Source organism: Meleagris gallopavo, chromosome 16 (assembly GCF_000146605.3).
Source record: "Meleagris gallopavo isolate NT-WF06-2002-E0010 breed Aviagen turkey brand Nicholas breeding stock chromosome 16, Turkey_5.1, whole genome shotgun sequence".
NCBI lineage: Eukaryota > Metazoa > Chordata > Aves > Galliformes > Phasianidae > Meleagris > Meleagris gallopavo.
The window spans coordinates 9,862,169-9,885,885 of NC_015026.2; the positions used below are offsets into that span (position 1 = coordinate 9,862,169).

The 23,717-nt window shown below is 36.5% G+C and overlaps 1 protein-coding gene across 1 annotated transcript in view; it reads left to right on the plus strand.

Moving 5' to 3' along the window:
• Nucleotides 1-2,132: 2,132 nt before the first annotated feature.
• Nucleotides 2,133-23,717, plus strand: part of LOC104913499 (protein sidekick-1-like) — a 92,710-nt gene continuing 71,125 nt past the window's right edge. Inside the window, exons 1-2 of the mRNA XM_019620837.2 lie at nucleotides 2,133-2,239; nucleotides 2,436-2,540. Coding sequence (XP_019476382.1) covers nucleotides 2,507-2,540 — 34 coding nt within the window. The 5' untranslated portion in view covers nucleotides 2,133-2,239; nucleotides 2,436-2,506. The remainder of the gene's footprint in view (nucleotides 2,240-2,435; nucleotides 2,541-23,717) is intronic.

Below are 23,717 nucleotides of genomic sequence, written 5' to 3' on the forward strand. Positions count from 1 at the left end.
CCGGCGGGGGATGCGCCCGGAGACTCGAGCGAGTGCTCTGTGCGACCTACAGAAGGATGGTTAGGTGAATGACTGCGCAACGGATAGTAAAAAAATCGTATGTGGCTGTATGTATAAAGTTAGGGAGATGAACAATTTTGTGTAGCTTTATGCGTGATAAGTGCTTAAAATTTGAAAGAGGTCACAAGATAGTGCTTTAAAATTACTTTCTGGGTTGTGAAATGGGTCTGTCTTCTCCTTCAGTCCAAGAGGGATATAGACTAATCTAACAAGTAATCTGAGATGATGGTAATCCTTTTGATTTCTCACAAAAACACTTTCCCCTCTTCCCTCTTATTTATGTTCTCTGATTATGACTTTTTTTTTGAGGAGAGATGTGTAGCCTGTTGAAGAATCCCTGATGAGGTAGGGACAGAATGCTGTTTGGGATGCCTTATAACCTGTTGACTGTCCAGCTACCTTGAGAGAAAATGATCTCAGAAAATGGTTTTTACATTTCAAAGAAGGCAACACTTCAGACAAGATCCTCCATGGCATCCAGATACAGCTGAGGTCCCGGTTACTTTAATAGGGTCAGAGTGTTCTTGCAACTTGACTTTTCTGTTATCCTTCATCCGTCTCTGGCAGTTTGGATGGAACAATGAAGGGTATACGGTGCAGTTTATTTGCCTGTCTACTGGTGTCAAAATGAGCAAAGGTGCTGTTGTACTTGAAAGCTCAGCTCAATTAGTTGAGAAAAGATTTTCTTATATACGACGTCAAGGCTGTCACTGTGAGAGTCATTCACGAGAAACTATGTACTTATCTGAAGTGTTTCTGAAGGCTGAGGAAGCATTGCTGGGTATGTTTTTAATCCCCAGTCAATACGTGTGCAGTGCTAGGTGAGGAGCTGTAGATGTTGAGCCGTACCTGTGAAAGTTTGGCTTTCTGGGTAGACAAGTTAATGGTACACTGTGAGTGAGCTGGTTTTGGGCTGTTTCAGTTCACAACTGGAAAAAAAAAAAAATCTATTCCTCGCTTACTACCCTTATGGTAATTATGACACTTTACATGGCTTCGGTTTGGGTCAGATTTGTGAATGGGTAAAGCTGGAGATGCCATGATTTTAGTTGTGCTTATGAGAATTCAAAGATCATCCTCGAGTCTGTAGTTTCTTAGCCTTCAAATTCTCCTTTTACTTCTGAAGCGGAAAGATTCAGCAGCATTTCTAGTTGTTTTCAGGAACAGTTTTGTGCATTAGCATATCTGCTATCTAATGTCTCAGATCCTCTGGGAAGCAATCCATGGCTGACCAATGGGATGACTTAAAGAATTTTGAATGTATGCATTGTGGGTTGGACTTGCAAAAACATATGCATACGCTGCCAAGTGAAAAGAAAGTTTTGGAAGTGCAACTGACTCTTGAGTTGAGGTTGCTTCTCTAGATCCGTAGTTTCAGACAATAAATGGAAAGCACTGTCAGGTTAGGATGCTCCCTTGCCCTGTGCTGTGAGACTTTGGTGTATTTTAATTCTACAGTTCCTTTTTTTTGTTAGGAAAAAAGAAATACTGAACTCCTTTTACAATTATCAAGGCTTGATCTATTTACTACATGGAGTTCCTCATATCTAGAAGTTCCAAGAGTTCTAAATAAGGCAGAAAAAAAAAAAAGTAATATTAAACTGCATTTTCCCCCATTCAGAAGTATTCTATAAGCTTTTCTAAGTAACAGTTATAATTCCACATTATTCTCAGAAGGTTTAAAAACAAATAGCAACGCAAACCAGTTGTAGTTGGTTGCCTCTGTCTTGAAATACATCAATTGCTGCCACAATCCTTCACCTTTTTATTAAGAAAAACATCATATCCATCCATCAAAATCATGTGATTTGATCTACTGATTATTTTTAATTAGGGGTCTAAATTAAGTGTGAATTCTCATTTCTAGTCAGTTTCTAATTGGACTGTGACCCACACCAAGCCAAAGTGGCTCAAGTGGAGTGCTTCTGTTTCTTTGAGTGAAGGGTAGGCCCTTACAAGGTGTCTCAGAAACTTAACAGCTGTCTATGAGAAATTATCCAAACCAGGTATGGGAAAACTGATCCTTGATCTTCTGAATGCCTAATGCTGAAGATTAAGAAAACTGAGGTTCCTATTTTTCCTTTTGTCTGAATCTAGGCTTGGATCCATTCAAGTGAGGAAGTACTCTTGGATGTATGATTGGATGTAACAGTATTTCACTTGGGAGCAGAGCAGTTAGGTATATATATTTTTGTTTAATTATCCTGACAAAGAGGAGAGTAGTCACCCTTTTCATGTAGTATGATGATTGTCTTGAATTTTTCATGCTTACAAATCTGAGCATAATTGTACAGTAGGGTAGAAAAAAGAGCACGATATTTCAGCCATGTGAAATTAAATACGTTGATATTAAAATTTCCATTTGCTGTTTGAAGATGGAGAGGAGCTGATTAAAGCGTATCACAATGCTAAGGATGCAGGAGTGGAGAAGAGAAATTCTAGAGGAATGAAAGAGCTTGTGATGCAAAGGGGAGGAGAAGGTAAGAGAGTTGGTTCACAATTCAGGGATCCCTTTCATACTGCTTGTTTGTTTTATGTTAATGGTACGTGCCCTCAAACTTACTGGGACAGTATTTTAGAATATCCTTGTCAATATGTCAAAATAGTAGCTATAAGAATTATTTATATATATATATGTATTATGTATACTCTTTACATGTAAGTTTGGGGGGAAAGAAGAATTCTGCAGTTTAGGTAATGTCAGCAGCCTTGTTTTCTTCTTTGAAATGCTTCCCTGCTCTTTATTCTGGGGTTCTGGGGTTATTGCTAGCTTCTGTTGAGGCACTTCAAAAATGCACAGAAGAATGCTGTACGGTGTCAGTAAACTTGTCTTGGTTTTAAATTTTCATTAATCCTGTTCTGAATTGTTTGGATAACAAAGAATTACGGGGGAATTAGGTTTACTGGTGCTTTCTGCTCTTCCTTGCCCTCTAATTCCCACAGCACTCACATCGCTGTTTATTTCTGTGTTCAAGCAATTGGTTTAGGTGATTCTTACCTTATTTTTGTTGTGAAGTATGACTACTTTTTTAATTTAGTTCAATATAAGAATTAATTTTGTAGAGTGGAAAAAATCTTGCACTGCTAAATGATGTGATGTTTTTCATTCTTATTTGACTGATCATTGGTTGAAGGATTTTGTGACATAGATTTCAGTACTATGCTGAAGATCAGGTTGGGCAGTTGGGTTAATTTGCTATTAGATCACAGGAATGGTTATACATCTGTTCATGTGATATCAATAGTTAACAATTACAGACCTGATGGAGTCAATATGTTTGAAGAGAGAGTGGCATGGCAATGCTAGAGAGAAACAGAAATTGTCACAGCTGCAAGAAGTCATCTCCTTCCTTGAGCCACTTGTATGAGGAGGTGTGCTTATGTACAAGGCCTAAACTGTGGTCCTGGGAAGACTTCTTTAGTAGTTCATTGCTAAAGTTCTTGATTTATTGCAGTCATTTGTGTAAAAGAAAATAGAAATCAGAGGTACAAGAGAGAAATAGTCATAAGATTAATATGGCTATACCCTGGCAGGAGGTTATTTGGGAAAAGATCATTTCTGTTGAAGAGATTGAGGCTTTAAATTAGGAAATTGCCTTCAGTTTCTTCTAGTCAAAGGAGCTACTTAGTTGTGTGTACCTTTCTTAGAAATAAAGGCGACTGCTTCACAAACCCATCTGACTCATCTTAACAAAAGAGCGAGGAGGGTTACCCAACCACTTGGAAAAGGAGACAGCAGTGTACTCCTTAAGGAAGCTATCACTTCAGAAGAAAGTGAGTTTGTGGTGACTCAGTAAGCATCCCAGCTTCCTCTGACTGACACTGCTTCATAGCTTCTGAATACAGGGATCTATGAATATGCAGTGTGGCCAGTCCTGATATAAGGATTTAAAAATTTGTAGGAAAAGATACATTGAACTTCATTCTTGCAAGATTTGAGCTCTTCAATGTCCTGCAAACAGTCAATTTGCAATTGCCTTTTTGCTGGGTAACCTATGGCTTTGCAAACCAGTAGACAACCATAATAGCCCATTCATGTGAGTTTTGATTTCTGTTGCTTAAACAGATTAAGTCTTGTTGAATGCTGAACTTAATTTTCCTGCAAGTACAAAAGATGTGCCAAAGCACTGAAATAGGAATCGTTCAGACTGTTCCAAACCACTTGCTTCATTTCATGACTATTTCAGTCATAAGGCATCGTTAGGCCCATCAGACCAGTGAGCGCCCTGCTTAGTGACAACCAAAGCAACAGAAAGCACTGCTTAAAGTGCAGCCCTGTGTGATGGTGTTAGTTTGAGAGCTGAACTGTATGTATCTGAATCTTTCTGGAATGTGGAAAACGTGACTAGTGAGTTCTAAAAAGATTGCCCAGACGGTAGACTTTGTTCAGTCTTTAATCTACTGGAGAATGGAGTTTTGTACAGCTACGTCCAGGCGTTCCCTACTAATGAGAAATACTTTTCCTATCTCAGCTCTCTCTCTCAAAAAAAAAAAAATAAAATAAAAGAAAAAAATGAAGAAAATAATAAAAGCAAAGCAATTTACTTAAGATGTTTATGAAGATGTGTGTACTTTGCTAGTCTGTGCTCTTTTCAATTGGTCTGAACAGAAGTTGTAATGTTTCTCTCCCCAACTAAAGAAAAATCACAAACAACAACAAAGAAAAAACATTAAATACACTAATTGCTTTATTTGCTGACAAATAGTTTTCTTATAACAATGCCATGACATGCTAGCACTAACACTTTATAAGCTTTTTTTATTGCATTTCTTTTTACACATCAGAATTGTTATTATCATCTTAATTTGTTTCTTGGGAGTGTTCATAGCAGTGCTGGTAGTCAAGTGAACTGAAACGACTGTATTGACTTTTTAATATAATTTCTGTGTTTCATGAGTCAAGTTGCAAACCTTGTGACCTAATAGAAAAGTATCCAATAGAAAAGTAAAGAAAAAAATCAGAGTTGAAAACAAAAATCCAAGTTTTAGTGCGTTGTTTGCTTCCAAAGTTGTTCCTTGATAGCCTGATTGTAGCTGTAAGGAAAATAAATAATTTTCCTTACTTCATGGGCTTTGTGTATGTTTATTTTTCAGCATGGGAATTATCAGACAGAGCTGCATTCCAGACAGCTGGGCAGATGGTTCTTTCTTTTCCAATTGGGTTGTGCCAACAGAGAGAGACAGCTATACAAATGTTAACCCCTAAGGGATAGATGAATCTGTCAATCCCCCTGCCCTGCCCCCAACACAGCTCGTTTGAAAAGCTAAATATAAAGTTTGATCTAATTACTGAAAAAATACTCTTTTTTTTTTTCTTTAATGAAAGTTTCTAAACTTAGATTTCTTATTTCTTTGTTTTCCTAAAACTTTGTTTAGAAATATGAGGTGGTTGATTACCTCTTGTTTAACGTGTGGCCTTGTAGATAATAAAGCATAAAAAAAAAAATAACCAAAGCTGACACAGGTCAAGAATGTATCAGTTGCAGCATCATGAAGATGCTAGCAGATATTTAAGTGAAGCAGTGCATGTAAACCTGATTTGTGCCTGGGCTGTGAATAAGCTTTACTAAGATTTGGAATTATGAAGTTATTGCATAAAGAAAACTACTTTAGGAATTAGACACAAAAACTTATGGTCTTGGCAAAAGTACTTTTGTTTGAATGTCAAGATTTAGTTTTACTTTAAGGCTGTAATTTAAAAACAAAGAATTCAGTCTTTGAAATTCTTTACCTTTAAATGTGTTTCAGACACTGTTCTGTTTCTATTCAAATAAATGCTGTTGTTTCTAGTTTTGGGAATAGAAAAAGCAGGCTTATTAACTGCTTTCTTTTGGTTGTCTTTTAGATAATAGTTAAAATATCAACCTGTGTTGTCATGACTAACACTGTAGAAATGAAATTGAATATTTTGGTGTGGAGCAGAAATCCTGAGATAGTACAGAGAAGGGAATTATTGTTTGTCTTTATTTTTGAACTGGAATACAAGGACAATGATTCAGACATAAGTTGATGCAAAGCTTGGTGTTTCAGCACAGGCTTTTCTATACAACAGTTGAAGAAATGAATGATTACAGAAGTTCCTGTTCTTTTACATGCACTACTTTTAGTTGGAAAGAAGCTAGCTGCAATGTACTTGGTGCATATTCTATTGTGTTTGAGTGCCCTAGATACAGAAAAGTGGCCTTTGTACATAGAATGATGTGCTGCAAAAGCAATACTTGGTTTAGTGTTCAGGAAAACTCTTGAATGAATGACTCCACATCTTATAAATGTATGTTTTATCACCCTCTTCAGATATATTTTCATGTTAGAAGCAACGTGTCTGGATAAAATTGAGGGGCAGCTGAGGAACAATTCACTGTAGCTCCATTTTTCTTAGCATTGCTGCAGTTCTTTTTAAAAATAAAGGCAATTCAATCTGTTTTAATAGATATAGCATTCAAATTTATGTTCTGGAAGACTAACTTTAGACATGGTCACATACTTTCAGTTATTTGCTGCCAGGGGTTTTCCATTTGCAGTACAAAAAACATGAAAATTAAGCTATCTTGATATATTTTCTTCTAACCTAAGAAATAAAGAAAATCTAAAAAGCTGATGTGGTTGCATGTAATAGGTTTTTGTTTGCTTTTTATACTTTAAAGAGTCCATTGGTTTCAATCACATTGCATATTGAATTTGTGTAGCAGATAGAGGAAAAATAATGGGTTCTGTATTTAAAGGGTTGTTCAAGAAATAACTTAAAGGGGGAAAGGAACCCTTGTTCTTGTGACGGAAATTGAGATTCCTGTGGTAAGAAGTGAAATGTAAAATATGAATACTTTAACGAGGATATCACAATCTAGAAAGTTTGCCCACCAAAAGATTAAGATTTTCTTTGTATTGATAAAGCAGTATTAAAAACCAACTTGGAAAGCATTGGTAGGACTTACACATATATTCTAAAGAGTTCTTGTTCAGTTTCATTTGTGGCTAAACTCCTGTGTCATCGAAGTTCCCATTAACTTAATTCATTTAAACAGGACAGATAACCTTTAACTTTCTCCAAGCGTGAGCCTACTGCACCTATTTATTCATAGGGGAAAATGCAAATAGGATGTGTAGATTGAACAGTGGAAAAAAAAAAGAAAATGTTATTGAGAATAGAGTTTGAGTGTCGGGGATATATTTATAACTCCAGCCCTTAGAAATGTGCTTCACACAACTCTATCTGTAAGTTTTGAGCTCGGGATAATTTACTCCATCACAAGTGGGAACTTTAGTTCATGCTTGTGGTTCTTCTCTGTGCACATGATGAGATTTGTCTCTTTTAAAAAATTGACTATGTATATTGGCCAATCAATAACAGATTGAAAAACTCTAGCAGTCTGTTTTTTCCACAATAAGACAAAACTTCAGAAGTCAGAATGAAATGAGAGCACTTAGAGCTGGATGGTATTGCAGTCATGCTTCCTTGGTTTTCATTTCATTTGAGTAGCTATCGGTCTTATTACTATGCTAGTTCTGATAATAGGAATTCCATATACTAGTCTACTAGTCTTTTCAATTTCCATTTTCTATATCTCCTATTGCAATTGCATATTAATTCACATTTTTGAAAGAGAGGCTTTGCGGGATGGATAAGTAATTTTTGTATTCAGATAGTGATTTCATCATTTATTTCACCTTGGTAAATTAGTGATTTTTTTGTCGTTGCTGTTGATGCGTTGTTTTTTCCCCCCCTCAAAATGTAATCTATTCTGTTCCAAAGGAAACCTGAAAATTTGCTTACTCAGCATCAGAATGGGACTCTGAATGCTCTATAATTGTTTTAATTCTTCCAGTTCTTGCTGCAATGCCTAATACTCCCATTAGGATACCAAGAACAGTTGGAGAGAAGGAAACCCTAGAAAGAATAAAGCACCTTCTTAGATGCTTTTCTTTGAAATTGCAAAAAAACCCAAAAACATTCAATTGTCCAAGGAAAGATGACAGGTATCATGTATTGGGGGTAAATATAAGTGGCTGTTGTTTACCCTGTAACTACAGTAGTTACTGTAGGTTTTCAATTTGCATATTTTTAATTTACTTCTGCAGAAAATGAATCCTAAGTGTTCCATCAGCTCATTGCCAATTTTATTTGGTTATGTTAGTTATAACAGTGAATTTATATTTAATGTAAGATGTATCATAAATACTAATAGGTTTGTTCTGCTAGCAAATATTTTAAGTCAAAATGTTTGCATTTAGGATATGATTATATTCTTTCTTGAATACACAGGGACAATTATGTGTTATTGCATTCAAGGCTCTACAGAAATTTTTCAATATGAATAACATAAGAATGTGGTATCAAACATGCTATACAAAATTATATTATAGCTTTTTTTTTGTGCTGCCTTATTTAGAACTCGTGAAGCTTCTAGATAAGAGGAACTCTATGTAGTAAATAGAGCAAGCCTTGATAGATGTAAAGAGAGTTCAGTATTTTTTTTTCCTGGTGGAAAAAATGAAACTGTAGAATTAAAATACACCAGTCTCACTGCATGGGGCAAGACAGTGTCCTAACCCAAGGCTGCTTCACATTTATTGTGTCTGAGACTATGGATCTAAAAAAGGTTCTCAAGAGTTAGCTGCACTTCCAGAACTTTCTCTTCATTTGGTGGTGTGTGTTTCTGCAAGTTCACAGCCACAATGTATGCATTCAAAATTATTTAAGTCATCCCATTGGTCAGCCATGGATTGCTTTCCAGAGGATCTGAGATTTTAAGTAACAGCTATGCTAATGCACAAAGCTGTTCATTGAAAATCTGAGTCTTTTAAAACATTTTTTTAATAAAATGTCAGGATCTTGTTACTTGGGATTGCTTTAATCAAAATAATCTTTGGTTTTGCCATACGTGTGAGTTTTCTGCATGATTGTGGGGACCCTCCCACTATTTAGCTTAAAGTGAGGGAGGACAAAATACAGAAATCCATGTGGTTTACCAGTTAATAAAGTTTCACTTTGGTAAGTGAGGTAAACCTTATTCTCTTGTGCAAATGTCATCTTGTGCTAAATTCTGACATTACCTGGAGAGAAACACTTCTGGGGAGTAAGTTTTCCTACTTCAGCCTGTCTTCTGAAATGTTAATGATAAAAGCAAGATTATTTCTAAGCAAGAGTTGACCTCTTAAAAAATACAGCTGCTTGGGAAAAAAATACCCAGTGACAGCATCTTGTGGAGGGGCTAGACATCAGAAAATACCACTGGAGTAAGGGAAAATGTCAGTTTTAATAGCACTTTGGTTTCACTGTCTCCAAGTCGCTGTACTTGCTTCTGAAGTTGTATTGGGAATGGTGGAATCTTGGATAAGGAAGAGAACGCTGTGCTAATGTGGTCCTTGAGTGAACAGCTTGGGGTCATGTTCTTTGATGGCACGTTTTTCTCTCGTCTGTGCAGAATTCTGGTTTCTCTAGATCAGGCATTGCAATACTTCGTGTTGTTCTTCTTTGGATGCTTCAGAGCAGAAGCTTAAGTAAAGATGTTCAAAATACGACAGTGAGCTTCCTGCCTTCCTTTGAAAAGCCTTTTATTTCAGTTCACTATTGCAAAAATTGAGTTTTGAATGAGTACAATGTGTCAAGAAGTTGATTTTATTGTAGTTAATATTTAAAATCACACATTTCAAATGGAAATACTTGCTTTACTCAAGTAACAAAATTAGATGAAACTGGTAAGTCTTAGTAAAAGATACGGTGATATTTGCAGAGAGGAGGATTTTCTCAGAGCAATCTGACAAGGAAATTAATTCATCCCAGAGAAAGAATCATGAGCCTTTGGCAGCGAAGTGCCTTGAAAAAGGGAGATCTCAAGGACTCTTCATTTGCAGGCAGTGAATCTGTACAAGTAGTCTGAGGGATTTGTTCTTGCAATCAGAGCAATCCTTAGAAGAAACTGAGTAGAAAGAAAGGAGAAATTTACCGAGAAGGGAACAATCTTGTTGGGCAAAGTCATTTTCTCTTCTGAAGCTCAAGTGCGCGGTCAGGGAGAGAGTAGTCCAAGAAAAATATTTTTGATCAGTAGAAACACAGGAGAGAGATCTGAAAATTCTGCAGCTGTTTCTCCCACCTCTCAGTCCTTTCCATTAGCTTAGTACAACACAGACATAAACTATCAAGTGTGGAATTTCATTCAGCTTGTTGGAGCCAAGTTGGAGCTCAGCACCTCAGTAAGATATGCAAAGTCAGCAATGAGCTGCAAACACAGTGATTTATGCTGTGAGTTTTACAAATTGTAGTATCTCACTTCATTTTGAATTTGAGTACTGCTAGCCTCTAAACATAAAGTAAAATAAAGTTGTGTAGACAAAAGGAGTAGTGTTAAAAGATGTTATTTGATTCAAGCCCACTGATAGTATATGAATCTCTGATTATTTGGGAGTAACACCAAATAAATTATGGAAGGTGTGCTATGTTTGAGTAAGGAGTAGGTCATTAAACTCTTATGTAGAAGTTAAGTGAAAATTTATGCCCCCAGATGGTTTAAAGATGTCAGGAAGGGGATAAATGCTCAGACTGAGTACAATCGCAGTACATAGGTAAACATTTGTTATAGATTGGAGTAATTATGGATTCATAGGAGTAGGAAGCTGCTGATTTCTACCTGCTAGCATTGTAATATGGTTGTATTATTCTATGTTCTAAGACAATAGTCAAATAGGTTTTCTGCTTAACATTCCCTATATTTATGGATATATACAAATGAATAAGTTTGATCAGCTTCTACAAGGACAGTGAGGAAGCTATGATAGCATTGATCCAGGGACCTCACAGATTTACATAAACACTGGTTGATGATATGCAATTCAAACATGGACTTTAGGTCTGGGGCTAGTGGGAGGTGACATCAGATTCCAAAATTGTAAAAGTTTGCTTAAAAACTGCAGTGTTTTTTCTCAACTTAGCACTTATTTTTTCCTCACTGATGATCCTAACTCAATGTGATGAAGAAATGTTAAACATCACTGATGCTCAATATTTACTGATACTCAAAACAACATCAGTAAGTCTTCAGCCGAAGACTACAGTTGTTCTTTATGATAAATTCTTCTTTTTGTTTGTATTTATAGAAAAAATAGTTTGTTTGGTTTTAATTTTTTTGGTCCTGAGAGGTGGAGGATGAATTTCTTCTTGACTCTTGTGTAAGGAGTCAGTGCTGCTTGATAAGGATTCTGTTTGATAGCATGCTGAAAATGTAAGTCAGAATCATGGTATTGCAGGGGTCAGTAATATCTGAATTGTGCATTTTATTGCTAAATGGACAAGTGCAAAACAGAGGAAATGGTGAGGATCAGATCTGGTTATATTTACAGCACAAAGAAAATGGAAGCTATGAAATGAGCAAATGTAGGCAAACTGAAAGGTCACAGGATAAACTTAAGTTTGGAGTATATTGCCTTTCAGCACAACATTTCACGGGGCATTTACTGAAATAAAATCATCATTCAATTTGAAATTAAGTTATTAGCTACTAACTATGTCATGCTAATTAGCAACTCCTTACCGGTAAAGTGATTCTGAAAGTCAGCCTGTCAGTTTGCACTGCCTACTTAATGAATGATCCTTAGAGGCACATCAGATTAAAGTACTTAAACATACATCTTCTTTGCTGGCCTCAGGTTTTTCAAAACCTCAAACAATATACCTATTGCACTTTGATCACAGATTAACCTTTAAATCAACAGTACAACCAACAAAGCACCATCTTCCACCTTTCTGTTAGTGCATGCAGGTATACAAAAATTAATCATACTCCTTTGTCTCATCAACTACAAACCTGGTAGTTGTGTTCTCCAGCTTCCTGGCTTAGTCCTTTAAAAAAAAAAATCATAAAAAATACTACAAATACAACGCTTTTATATTCCAGAAAATAAAATTTGTGGTAAATCATAGACTCTCATTTTCTCAGGGAAATGTCTGTATAGTTGGCACTTTGATTTTAGTTTTCTTACTGTTTTCTTATCCCTGTAAGGAGGTGGAAGTGCTTTTTATGATCTAGATTTTGTTACTAATTTCCTGAAATTAAAAAATGACTAAACCCCATAACGAATGTGTAATAGGGCGGCACAGGAATTCATATTTGATTTTCTTCTCTCCAGTCTTTCAATATAATCTCATTGATTTTTCTCAAGTTTGCATCTTCTGCCACAGAACCAGATGTCATCCTTACATAATTATGTATGTACCTTCTAATTTATTTCTGGAAACAACATTAACTACAAGATTTAGTACTTCAGTTTTGCTATATGATGTACTAAATTATATATTCATAGAGATATTAAATTTAGATGAATGCTCCCTGGGTTCCTTTACCCTTGTTTAGACATATTGACTGCTTTAGGGCCTTGAAGGAGCTTGATTCAGCTTTGGAGCAAGTGCTACTTCTCAGAAAACAAATTGGCAGGTGCACGTAAACTGAATTTGCTGTATTAACTGCAGAGGGTGGAAATCTTGCTGGTATGAATATAACACTGCATGATCAGGATTACTCAGCTTATGCTCTTTTTCTTCATGGAACTGTTTTAACATTGATTTTTTTTTTGTTTGTTTGCTTTTTTTCCCCCCAGTCAAATATTATTTATTACTCTGTTTTCTATATTTTATATATAGAAAAGTACATTTTATATATTTACATGGAAAAGTACATATCCAGGCACATACATGGTTGTGTGTGTGTATCTTCTGTATTCGTCCACTATTTCTGGTTTGACAGCTGCATGCCGGGCAGTCCCTCACACGTGAGCTGTGCATACTGGAAAAACTGTTTACTTCTGGATATCACTGGACATTTTGTGCAGCTTCACTATTTACTATGTAGAAGGTAAATTAAAGATGAATTATCTTTAAAAAATCTGCCTTCCTACTCTGCCTGTATTCATGTCATGTACGCATACAGCTGTTTTGTGAGAGAGATGAGAGTGCTTTTAGTAGTGGAAGTAAATGATGGGGAAAAAAGGATTTCTTTTTTAATAAACTGAAAAAAGAACTCAGCCCAATACAAGAAAACTTGAAACATCAAAGTTTTCAAACTTATAGATCTTTTTTGATGTCTGTCAATATTTTAGTAGTTTTACCATAAGTTGAATTCAGCAGTAGTGCTTCCTTAGGATATTTCTGTTCATTCTGCTTATTACTAGCCTTGTTCACTGTCCTGTAGCTGTTTCTAGGAGCACACACTGAACTGAATGAGGGAGAAATTGATTTGTATTCTTCTCTCTGGTTTGGTTCCCTGGTCACTCCCAAAGCAGCTGTACCAACAGGTGTGTGGTACAAATGAAGGCAGCTTGGGGGTGAGGTTGAGCAGTGTAGAGTAGGAGCAATGGAAGACTGGTATGTGGAACCTTACCCAGATTTTAAATATCCCAGGTTCTTGCAGTAATTACAGGTTCTGTAAGCTAATTCACAAGCCCGAAGCACGTACTATATTTAATAAAGGAGAAAAGGTATTACTAACTAAAAAGATTAATAGTTGTTTGTTTTTTCCACACTGCTGTTATGGGCAAATATGAAAACTGTAAGTGTAGGACACTATTTAACAAGAAAGAAATATTGTTGTTTTTTTTTTTATGGCGGTGATTAAAAATATCTTAAGCTACTTTTTAATGGAAATTCTCAGAACATGCGAGCAGATAAGAGTTTGAACCCTGTGAAAGACCATACATCTATTGGTCTCTGTGGTAACATATAAGCAAAGTCTTGTCATAGAAATATTGTTATGTTGTGACTTAAATGAGCAGAATTTGGCATAACAGTGACTGCGTTATTAATGTCTTAAAAAGCAGAGCACTTCCAGTACCTCTGTCTGCCTATACTTTCTATACCTTCATTGCCTGTAAGTCACATTTACTATGAATTTTAGAGGTAGAAAAGCCCAAATTAAGTAGTTGGCTGAATTGACATTGATGGTACAATTTTTTGAAGTTTCCTATTATGTTCTTCCCGAAGTAATGTTAAATGTTGTATGGAAAGAAATTACCAGGAAGTTGTTACTGAGCTGTGACAAAGAGCCTGTAAAGGTCATACATGAAAATACGATTATATTTCCCCAAATGAAACATGAGTGTGCCCCATGAAGGCAACGTAGTCTGAAATCATTAGAAATCAGAACTGTAATCATGAACTGAATCCTAAAGGAATCAAATGTATTATTTTTATTCTTAAGCCATTTGTTTCCTCTGTGGTTCACAATTTAGACCTACAACAATCTATTCAGTGGATTATGCTGAAATGTTCCAAGAAATGTGAAATAAATGTGGCTGATACCTTGGAATCCTAATTTTCCCCTTAAAAGCTGTACTTATAAGAAAAGGTACTTTCAGAATGTACAGAAGAGAACAAGGACATCTGCCAGCAGTGTATGTTCTGGAAAAATATTAACTTTAGGAGGACATATTTAGGGTGCTAATCTGTCACTTAAAAGAACTATGGCTTGTATTATTTGGAGTATTTTGCAAAATCTAATAGTGACTTGGTTACTGCATTCATAATCTGCTAAATATTGATGACCCAACTCAAGCAGACCTATGGCAGGTAGTACAGATAGGGATAAATCCAGATCCTGTAGCTGAAGACTCCTGCTGTATGTAGCACTCACTGAGGATGTTTTTATAACTAGATCATCTCTGATAACAGCTTTGAATAGCAAATTGAATTGTGAAACCCAAAAACGGCGCAGAAAAGTGACGGGACATTTGGGGTTGCTTTGTAGACTCAACAGAACTATTGCCCAGTTGATGGTATTATTTAAACTTGTACTTAAGATCAGCTTCGAAATTATAGAGGAGCTAAATGCACTTAAACCTTCCAAATGAGTCCCTGCTTCCCTTTTCCTTGCCCTTCAGCACTGTTCCTGCTGTAGCATCATGGCTTCTTTCCAGCTTCACAGCGCTGTGTGTTTGAGGAAGCAAGCAGCTGTACAAGAGCTTCTGGAGTGTGTAACAACCCCACACAGAGTATTCTGCTGGAGGTTCCTGTCACGTGCCTCAGTAATGCCCAGGACAACAGTGCAGTGGTGAACTTGCACTGGGACTGTATCTAGTGATGCCCGTGTCCCAGTGGAATTGTGTGAACTTAAACGTTTTGCTAAAGACTTTGCTTAACAGATGGACTTAATCAAGTATTAAGTTGAGTGATGCTGTCATTTGCCTCTTCGACATAGGTCTAAAAAGAGCTCCTTGGAAATTTTGTGGCATGTTCTTTTGGTGCTCAGTTATCTTTTGCTTTATGCTCTTGACAACATGACAAAATCCTTTGTCTGTGATTAGGAGTTGTATGTGTTATGGTTACTGAGTGAGGAATGAGGAAAATGGATCTCCTCAGCTGCAGAAAGCAAGCTGTGTTTATATTTATATCCCTTGGGCTACTTGTTTTTATATATTTCTTTTGAATAATTAAATATTTCTAATAAACTGAGGAACAGTTTCTATTAGTCCTCCTAATTTTCATAAAGGATCAAGTTTAAAACACTTTACTGTGAGGTAAATATTCAGCTATTTAATTAATAATCAAAGACAATTTCTGATTCTGCTTTAGCCTTTGTGAAGTAGGAGAAGAACAATACTACAGATTGTATGGTTTTTAAAGCGATTGAACTTTCATGTGCTTCTCAACTGGAACTAGCCACCCAAAGTGCAGATCAGTGGAAAACTCACTCATCCCAGTGCAGCTTCAGTGTAAACTTCAGTACATCTTAATTATGGAGTCACATAATATTTGCCATCAGATCCATTTGTCAACTCCATTTGCTATCTGAAGTTAGAGATGTCAGAAATTTGAACGTGTCATCAATTCATTTGTCATAGTTGTTGTATGTTAACATTAAAATCACGTTGGCTGATGTTGACATCTAAATTGCCATCTTTAGGTTTCAGAATCAATAACAGATTTCAACTAATTTCACCCTGATCTGAGATGTTGTGTCAGAGTGATGCAGATAGAAGGAAGTCAACACAAGTTTAGATTTGGTTCATTTGTTGGTTTTCTTTTGAAATAATCACATTAAAATTTATAAAGCAAAGATTTCACAAGTATGACAGTTTATGCTGAAACAGAAAAAATAAGAAATTGCTCTTCAAATTACACCGTGAACAGGGTTCTGTTTCTTAAAAGAAAACAAGAAATGAGGGAAAAGTAGAATGTATGAAACTAGAAGAAAGGTACTTAAATTGTAAGAGACCTGAGAGGCAATTTTGTAGCCTTAAAAATCTCATTTTTGTTAATGCTACTGCATGAATGGGATCAGTGACAGAAAGAACAGCGCATCCAGTAAATGTGAGCAACAGCACTGTTTGAGTCCTTTCAATACTGACATAATTATGGTCAATTTTTTTGGTCAGAAACAGTGTAAATGTTAGGATGGAATTTTGAAGGAAAAAGTTTATCGTGGTGAACTTGCTACTCTCCTTTTCCAAAAGTGAAAGAGTTGAGCTTTCAGCTTGACTGTTTTAGAATGCACAGACAGATCAATAGACTTACTGTACTGTACCATCCTCAGGAATAATGAGGTCAGGAGTTTGCAGAAGAACGTGATTTATTTTGGTGTTTGTGTGCTGGATGTAATTCTACAAAAAGTAATTATTTATATAATGTTCTTCAGAATTTCTGGAAAATAAGGTTTGGGATCAGTGGGAGGAGTGGAACAACCAGAAAAGCCCCACATGACTGCAAAGGAAAACTCTGACACGCATGTGGGAACCTGAAGTTATTTAAAATGTTACATTTGATTTTTACTTACTGTATAAGTTACTGTGAATTTTATCTTCTACTGGAAGCCCAGGTGTTCTTTTATCTGATCACTGAGCTCTTCATACAGTTCGTTGAGCACGTTTTCCCTCTTTTATCCAGTGCTGGATGATTTCTGTATTATAGAAAAGAAATTGGAGGCTAGTTTCAGACATCTCCAGTATGGCATAAAGTTCAGCTGCTGAGAGCAGCTGCTGGCTGACTGCTGGTTCTTGATCCAGTTCCGTCCTGGCTGCTGGTGTCAGTAGCCACAGTGATTTCAAATGGATGTGGGATCCATTCTGGTGTGATCTCATTTGTACCAAAGCTGATCTTGCTGCTGCTCCTTTGTATACCACTATTTGTAACTTTGTTTTTGAGTTGGGAAGACAGAAAACAAAATATTGAAGCTTGATCTACAAAGTATTTGCTAGCCATTAGTGGGGAGTGCAGACCAGTCATGTCATTCCAAATCTTTTCTCTTTTCATATTTCTGCTTCTTAATACATTCAAGAGATGTCTGCTAGTGATTCTGCACTGTTGTAGAGTCAGAAACTGGAAGGGGAGTTTTCTGGAGGAGTTGACAGTAAGGCATGGTACTTGGTTTGTTGTGTTCTGTTTCTCTGTTTTATAGTAAGGTATGAATGATGCAGTATGAGGCCCTTAAGTGGGAATTCAATTCTCTATATCTGTCAAGGCCCATCTCTGTTAGCACTGTGGATGAGAAGACCAGACAACCGAGGAGAGGGGAAAAAAGACAATTTGAAAATTGCAGTTACATTCAGCCAGTGTAAAACTTTGTTAAGGAGAACCTTTGTTTATGTTTTATTTGTACCATTCCTTCAAACATGTCTACATGCCACTGCAGTTTCTGCAGGCAACTGCAAAGAGAGAAACAACCCGTGGATAATCCCAGCTTCTGTTTAGGATTGTCCCTTGTTGGTATAGGATTCTGCTGAATGTATGCAGCTAACTGGGGAGAGATGCACACGCACCTAATATTCTGCAGGCTCTGGTAGATCGATGTCAATTAGATGCCTTTTTATGGAGCAGGACAGCTTAGTTCTACTGCAGTGACGTTGCTCCCACTGTTTTATAGTAAGTGTATCGGTCTCTGTGGAAGCAAATTGGTTTTTTTCTCTACGCTTGTTGTATTTTTTTTGTTGTTGTTGTTGTAGAGGGAAATGTCATTTCAGGGGGGAAAAAAAAAGTTCAGTCCCAAGTTTTAGTCTGAATTTTGTGAAATAGCTTCCAATAGTTGGTTTAAAAGCCAACGAAAACCAAACAGAAAACTGTCTACAGTATTTGGTTGTCCAGGAGATTATCAGGAAGCTTGTTGTTGTCCAAAATGTGGATGTGGAGAAATACTCTTCTCTGTGACCTGTAAAGAGTAAAGTGGTCTTTTATGGAAAATGTGACAATAAATGAAAAATGTGTGAATGCTACGTATTCCATATCAGTGAAGTAAGGCTAATGCAGTTCTGTGGCAGGAGGAGGAAAAAGAACACGTAGAAGAGGTGCTTGTCATATTGCCAAATCCAAATAAGTTGAATGGGTTATAAATAACAATTAACAATTGAGTGGCTTTATCTGAGAAATACGGTTTCCAGACACTACCTTTTAGCAATTATCAGCCAACAGAGGGAATTCACATCATTTCAATGTGATTCAACTTAGGGAAGGGAGTGAAAAGAAGAGCTTGTTATGTCAGAAATCCTGACAAATAAATAGTTGACCTTCCAAGGCTAAGTACAGCAAAATAAACAAAATCCAGAACGGTGGTGTAAGGGAGGGCAGTGCTGCTATTATACAGGTACAATTCCATTTTTCATTGTGTAATAATACTAAACGACTGCATTTTAGTGAGCAGGCCGATGTAGGTTTGTAAGGAGAATGTCCCAAGGTGGTTGAATCCTTGATCAGAATTTGGATTCGTTTGGTCTTTTTAGAAGAGCCTGAAGGGGGGAGGAAAACTGCTAGAGAGCAGAACTTCAAGTTAGGGCATAGATCCCAGTTCTCATGGCATGTGCTCCCAGTTGTTCTAGGGTATGGGATACCACAGCTTCCTACCATCCTGCAAAGTGGCATTGTACAAAGGTGCTCTTTCAAACACAGTCTTGCTATTCTTTTGTTAAAGAAGCCTGGAAATCCAGCCTTGCATACGTTTGGAAAAAAAACAACTGATATTTTCCTTTTCTGTTACTGTTAAGGTATCTGAGTGTTTTACAAGGTTTGGAGGATGATAGTCTATGAAAGAGAAGAGACATCTATCTATTGATGAAAGAAATAAAAATTGAAAACAGTAAAAGCTGTGTTGCATGCCTTTGTATCTTTACACTTGCATTAAGAGAATGTTCACTTCTATCTAATTAGAAGTTAACATTGCTATAATTTTGTAAGGCAAGCGTGTGCATACAATGAGTTGATAGCACAGGAAAGAAATGACAAGTGCAGGAGAGCATAAATCAACCTATAGCTGAAATCTCTGCCTTGTCTTTCAAAACGATGTAAATGCTCTTGAAAAGTTTTAACCCTGAACCTTCCTCTTTTTCAGATTTTCTGAGATGTTTGTAGCTTCAGAAGTCATGAACTGGCTTAAAAGTCATTCAAGATCTTTAAGTTTTGAAAACTTAATAATGTTTCATAGGATAATATGCTTAAAGTAGAGGATTTTTGGTTGACTGAATTCAGCTGAGCAAGAGCCCTGCACTGATCTACTGAATGAAAGAGAATTAACAGTTAATAACAGAAAAAGCATCAGTAATTTTGTCTTTATTTTTAGTTTTAAATGATACTCGGTGAATATCTTGTTTCTCACCAATTTTTTCTGGATGAAGTTTGTAATTCTTGAACCTAGTTAAGAGTGTGCCCTGATTGACTTTCTGAACTTCTTTTTAAACAAAAAGAGCTAAAAGTGGCAGCTAGAATAGTTCGAACTTTTTTTTTGTTTGTTTGATCAGTTGCCTGGTCTGGGGCTCTAATGGGGCATCACAGATGGTTTCAATAGCTTTGCGTTCTTTCTGTGTTTTTATTTGGAACTCATTAGTTCCTGCTAAAGGATTTTTTGGATGCAGCTGACATTCTTGGTTCTCAGTGATCCCCTTCCATGTTCTTCTATTTCAGTGTTTTTTAGTTTTATTACAAATCTTGACAACCTGGTATTTATCTTGTGCTTGCTTAGGCTTGTTTAAAATCATAAGTCTACTTGATTTGAGGGTATATTTTATCTTCCCTACTTATCACATGAGATGAGAATGCGTAAGGTTGGAGTACCTTTACATTTCATGTTGTTGCAATATCTTTTCCACTTCATCTGAAGTTCATGCCTTTCCTGTAGCTTGAAAGCAATTGCAGTGAAAAAGGTGAGTCTCTGGAAGAGCTTGCCAAGTGCTTTTGTTTTCTTATTCATGTAGTGTTGTTTTACAATCCATACTGGAGAGACTAGACCAAAGGTCATTTGATAATAATACTGGTTTTCTTTATATTTTTCCACTCTATTTTGCGTTCAGTAACGAACTTTTCTAAGAGGTTGATAAGATCCTAAAACCTGGAAGCCATCTAACATCCTCATCTCTTGCCATTCTTTTCTTTTTCTGATCTATCCTAAATTAATAAATACATCGTTCTGTATCTTCATGCGGATTCTGTTTTTTCAAGCATGTGGAAGAGCTACAGTTCTGGCTGACTTTTTTAGCAACGTGGCTTCATCTGATTTTTTTACCTGAAACTAGCAGAAGGTTCTCCATGCAAATTATATTTGGCACAGATTTAGGGTTCTGACTGCCAAGATCGCTGATGAAGCGGATGGAGAACTACTTCTTTTGCCATCACATGGAGAACTGTACATTAATGTTAATAGCGTAGTCGGCTGCAAATATTTCTGAGGACATGGACTGAATTTCAGAAAAAAGTGTTAGCCTGTTCAATCAAGTTGCAAAACAGCCTGCCTGGGGAAGTATGTTAGGAAAACTCATCCTTTGAGAATCTTTATTGCAGTATGTTATAACACTGATTGGTGATTTGGGTTTTTTTGTTTGTTTTTAGCCTACTATAAAACCTAAAAACTTACTTTCTTTCTCCAAAATATTTTAGAGAAATAAAACTAGGCTGAATCCAAAGGATAATCCAAGTGGTAAAGCCAGTTTGAAATAAGTGGAAAGCTTTCCTCATTGTTACTGGGTCATAAGACTATAATCCCAACAAACATACTGTAAAAGAAAACTCATGTTCCAAATAATTCCTTTCTTTTTATTTAGAAGGAAGACATCAGTAATTCTATTACTTAGCAATTAGAACAAAATCTTGTTTTGTTTAAAACGGATTGTAAGCACGAGCTAATCCTTCAATAGTCTATGGAAATAAATTGAGGCAAAAAAAAACAACCAGTGTTTCAACCAAAGCCAGAGGTCAATGACAGAAGATTAACTCAGAATTATTAGTTTTATATCTCCAGACATCTGGAATGTCTTGCCTTCTGCACCATTTTCTGTATTTCTATTATATAATATTTGATGTATGTTAAAAGATGGAACGAATGCATAAAAGTAGAAGTTTCAATTTTAGTAGACTACATGCTAGCAAGTATTGCTTTTCTATAGGATGCTGTGAGAGAACCTTTGTGCTGTGTTGCACAGCAGACTTCATGCGAGTTCTTGATGGTTTGCTTGCTGTCTTGGGAAAGCACTGCTAATCACAATTAAATGTGATTTCTGTTTTAGAAACCACATTTGAAGATGCCATTATGATTAAAATTAAGAGAGTGCATTTCAAAGATTTCCTGTGTGTAACATTAGTGTGTTCTCACAACTCTCCCATTTCATGGCATACTGTAAAAATATCTAGAAAATCTGTTTTTCTGTACAGTTATGAATCAATTTCAAGTGGTCCATATATTTCTTGAAGGAGTTTAGGAAAAATCTGAAGGTGATTCTGTTCTCAGATTCAGTTTTGAGGGGTGTTACAGCCTGGTCATGGCAGTTAACTTTCTTTCTTGTTTTTGTGTTTTTTTATATTTAACTTTCTGTTGGGTTTAATTATGGTTGCATGATTTATTCCTTAAAGCATTGAATTAGAGCCTAGATGAGAATAAATAGCAACAAGCTGAAACGGTTCACTTCTCTTCAAAATAAAGGAAGCTTGAAATAATGATGAGAGAACTTCTATTGATTGCTCTGGAGCTGTGCAGGGAAAAAAAGGCTGCTAAAAATCTCAGAATTGGTACAAAAACTTGTTGCTATCTAAACCATCTGCATCCTGGCAGCTTTCACGCAAGATTTGTGTAGCAGTTACAGAAAATAATGAATAAAGGGGGAAAATAATGTTTTCAAAGCCTTGTGCACTGCATCTGACAGCTGGTTCAGCAGTGTTTCTAGAAAGCTGCAACTTGTGGCTGGGTCTGTGCTGAGGGTCAGAAAACTGTTTCCCGTGCCAACAGTGCTGTTTGCTGTCCTCCTCTGAGACTGGAGAACCTGGCCGCTTCAGTTTAACGTGCCAGAATGTTTTAACAAAAGTACATAAGAGAAAACTAAAAACCCATGGTTGCTGTTGCCTTTGTGGGCTAAGATTGATGCATTTTTCATGGTCTTATGAATCAAAGACTCCCCTTTTCCAAGCAGCTGTCTGCAGCCTCCTTGGGAAGTTCAGTGTTGGGGTACTTCCAATCTGCAGCATACCTGCGCTGTTTTGAGGAAACAGGCAGTGCTGATGCATGACCTTTGATCCTTTTTCTCTAATCCCCACAAGATGTTCTGTTAAAGCATACGCTTAGTTTTGCAGAGCCAGGTGTTCCACATTCCAATGTTACTTGTTTTTCTGGAGTTTTTCCAGAGATAATGCTGTCCATTTCTTAAAAGTGTCATGGCTTTTATGTACGGTATTTTTATCTCCTCTTTCCGGGTTTGAGATATGAGTTTTTTTTTCTTTGATACTCTCTTCATTTTCTCTTTCTTTCTGGAAAACAGGGTTCTTGGGGAAACGTGTTTGAAGGAAAGCCATGGCAGAGGAGTTGGCTGATGTCAGATAAAAGGGATGCCAGCAGGTGGTCTGGCAGTGCTGTAACTCATTGTCACATATTTACCTGAAGAACGCTTGTTTGATATTCAGAGTCTCTTGATGTCTGAAGATGTGACTACTATATATAATCAAACAAAAATTGCCTTCTAAAATGCCTGTCAGTGAAGAAGCAGAGTAGAACTGACCTATTTATATTTAATCATAATAATCTGAAAGATAACCTGAATGATATTATTTAAATTACTGTTGTGGTGTGCCTTGAGTGTTTTGAATACAAAGAGGGATACAAGAGGTAGTCAGAATATATGGTGTTTTTCAAGCATAACTTTTTGTAGACACAGCATGCTGGTTTGGAATGGCTGTGTTCCAGTTGTCAGTGATGCTGTGGACAGCACTGTTGTTAATTACTAAGTGACTTCTGGAGTCCTTTGTCCATCATCTTTCTGTGATGCCCTCAATCCAGTCCTATGGCCATAGGGATGTCTCTTGAGGGGAAGAAAAAATCACTGTCTGAAGAAAAATTAAATGCATTTGTACTGCTGTTATTTTCTGTCTTCATGCTTAGATACAGAAATAGACCTCTGTGTGCTAAATGATACTTCTTAGCTTGCTTTTTATTCTCAAAATTTAAGGCCTTTGATTTTGAACATATTGCAGCACTTATATTTATTATCATATGTAATTCCTCTCCAGCACTTACCACAAGTTTTCAAATGTGAATCGTATGAATGCACTGCAAATGTATGCATGTGGTAGGAAGTACTGTGCTTTATGAAGAAGAAGGCTACTGCTTGCTGAATATGAGGAACAAAGTTGAACATTTTGAAATCAAATATTTTGTCATTGGTGTTTGTACTTCAGTTCTTCAGTAAATTCTCCATCTTAAAAGAAGAAATATCCTTTC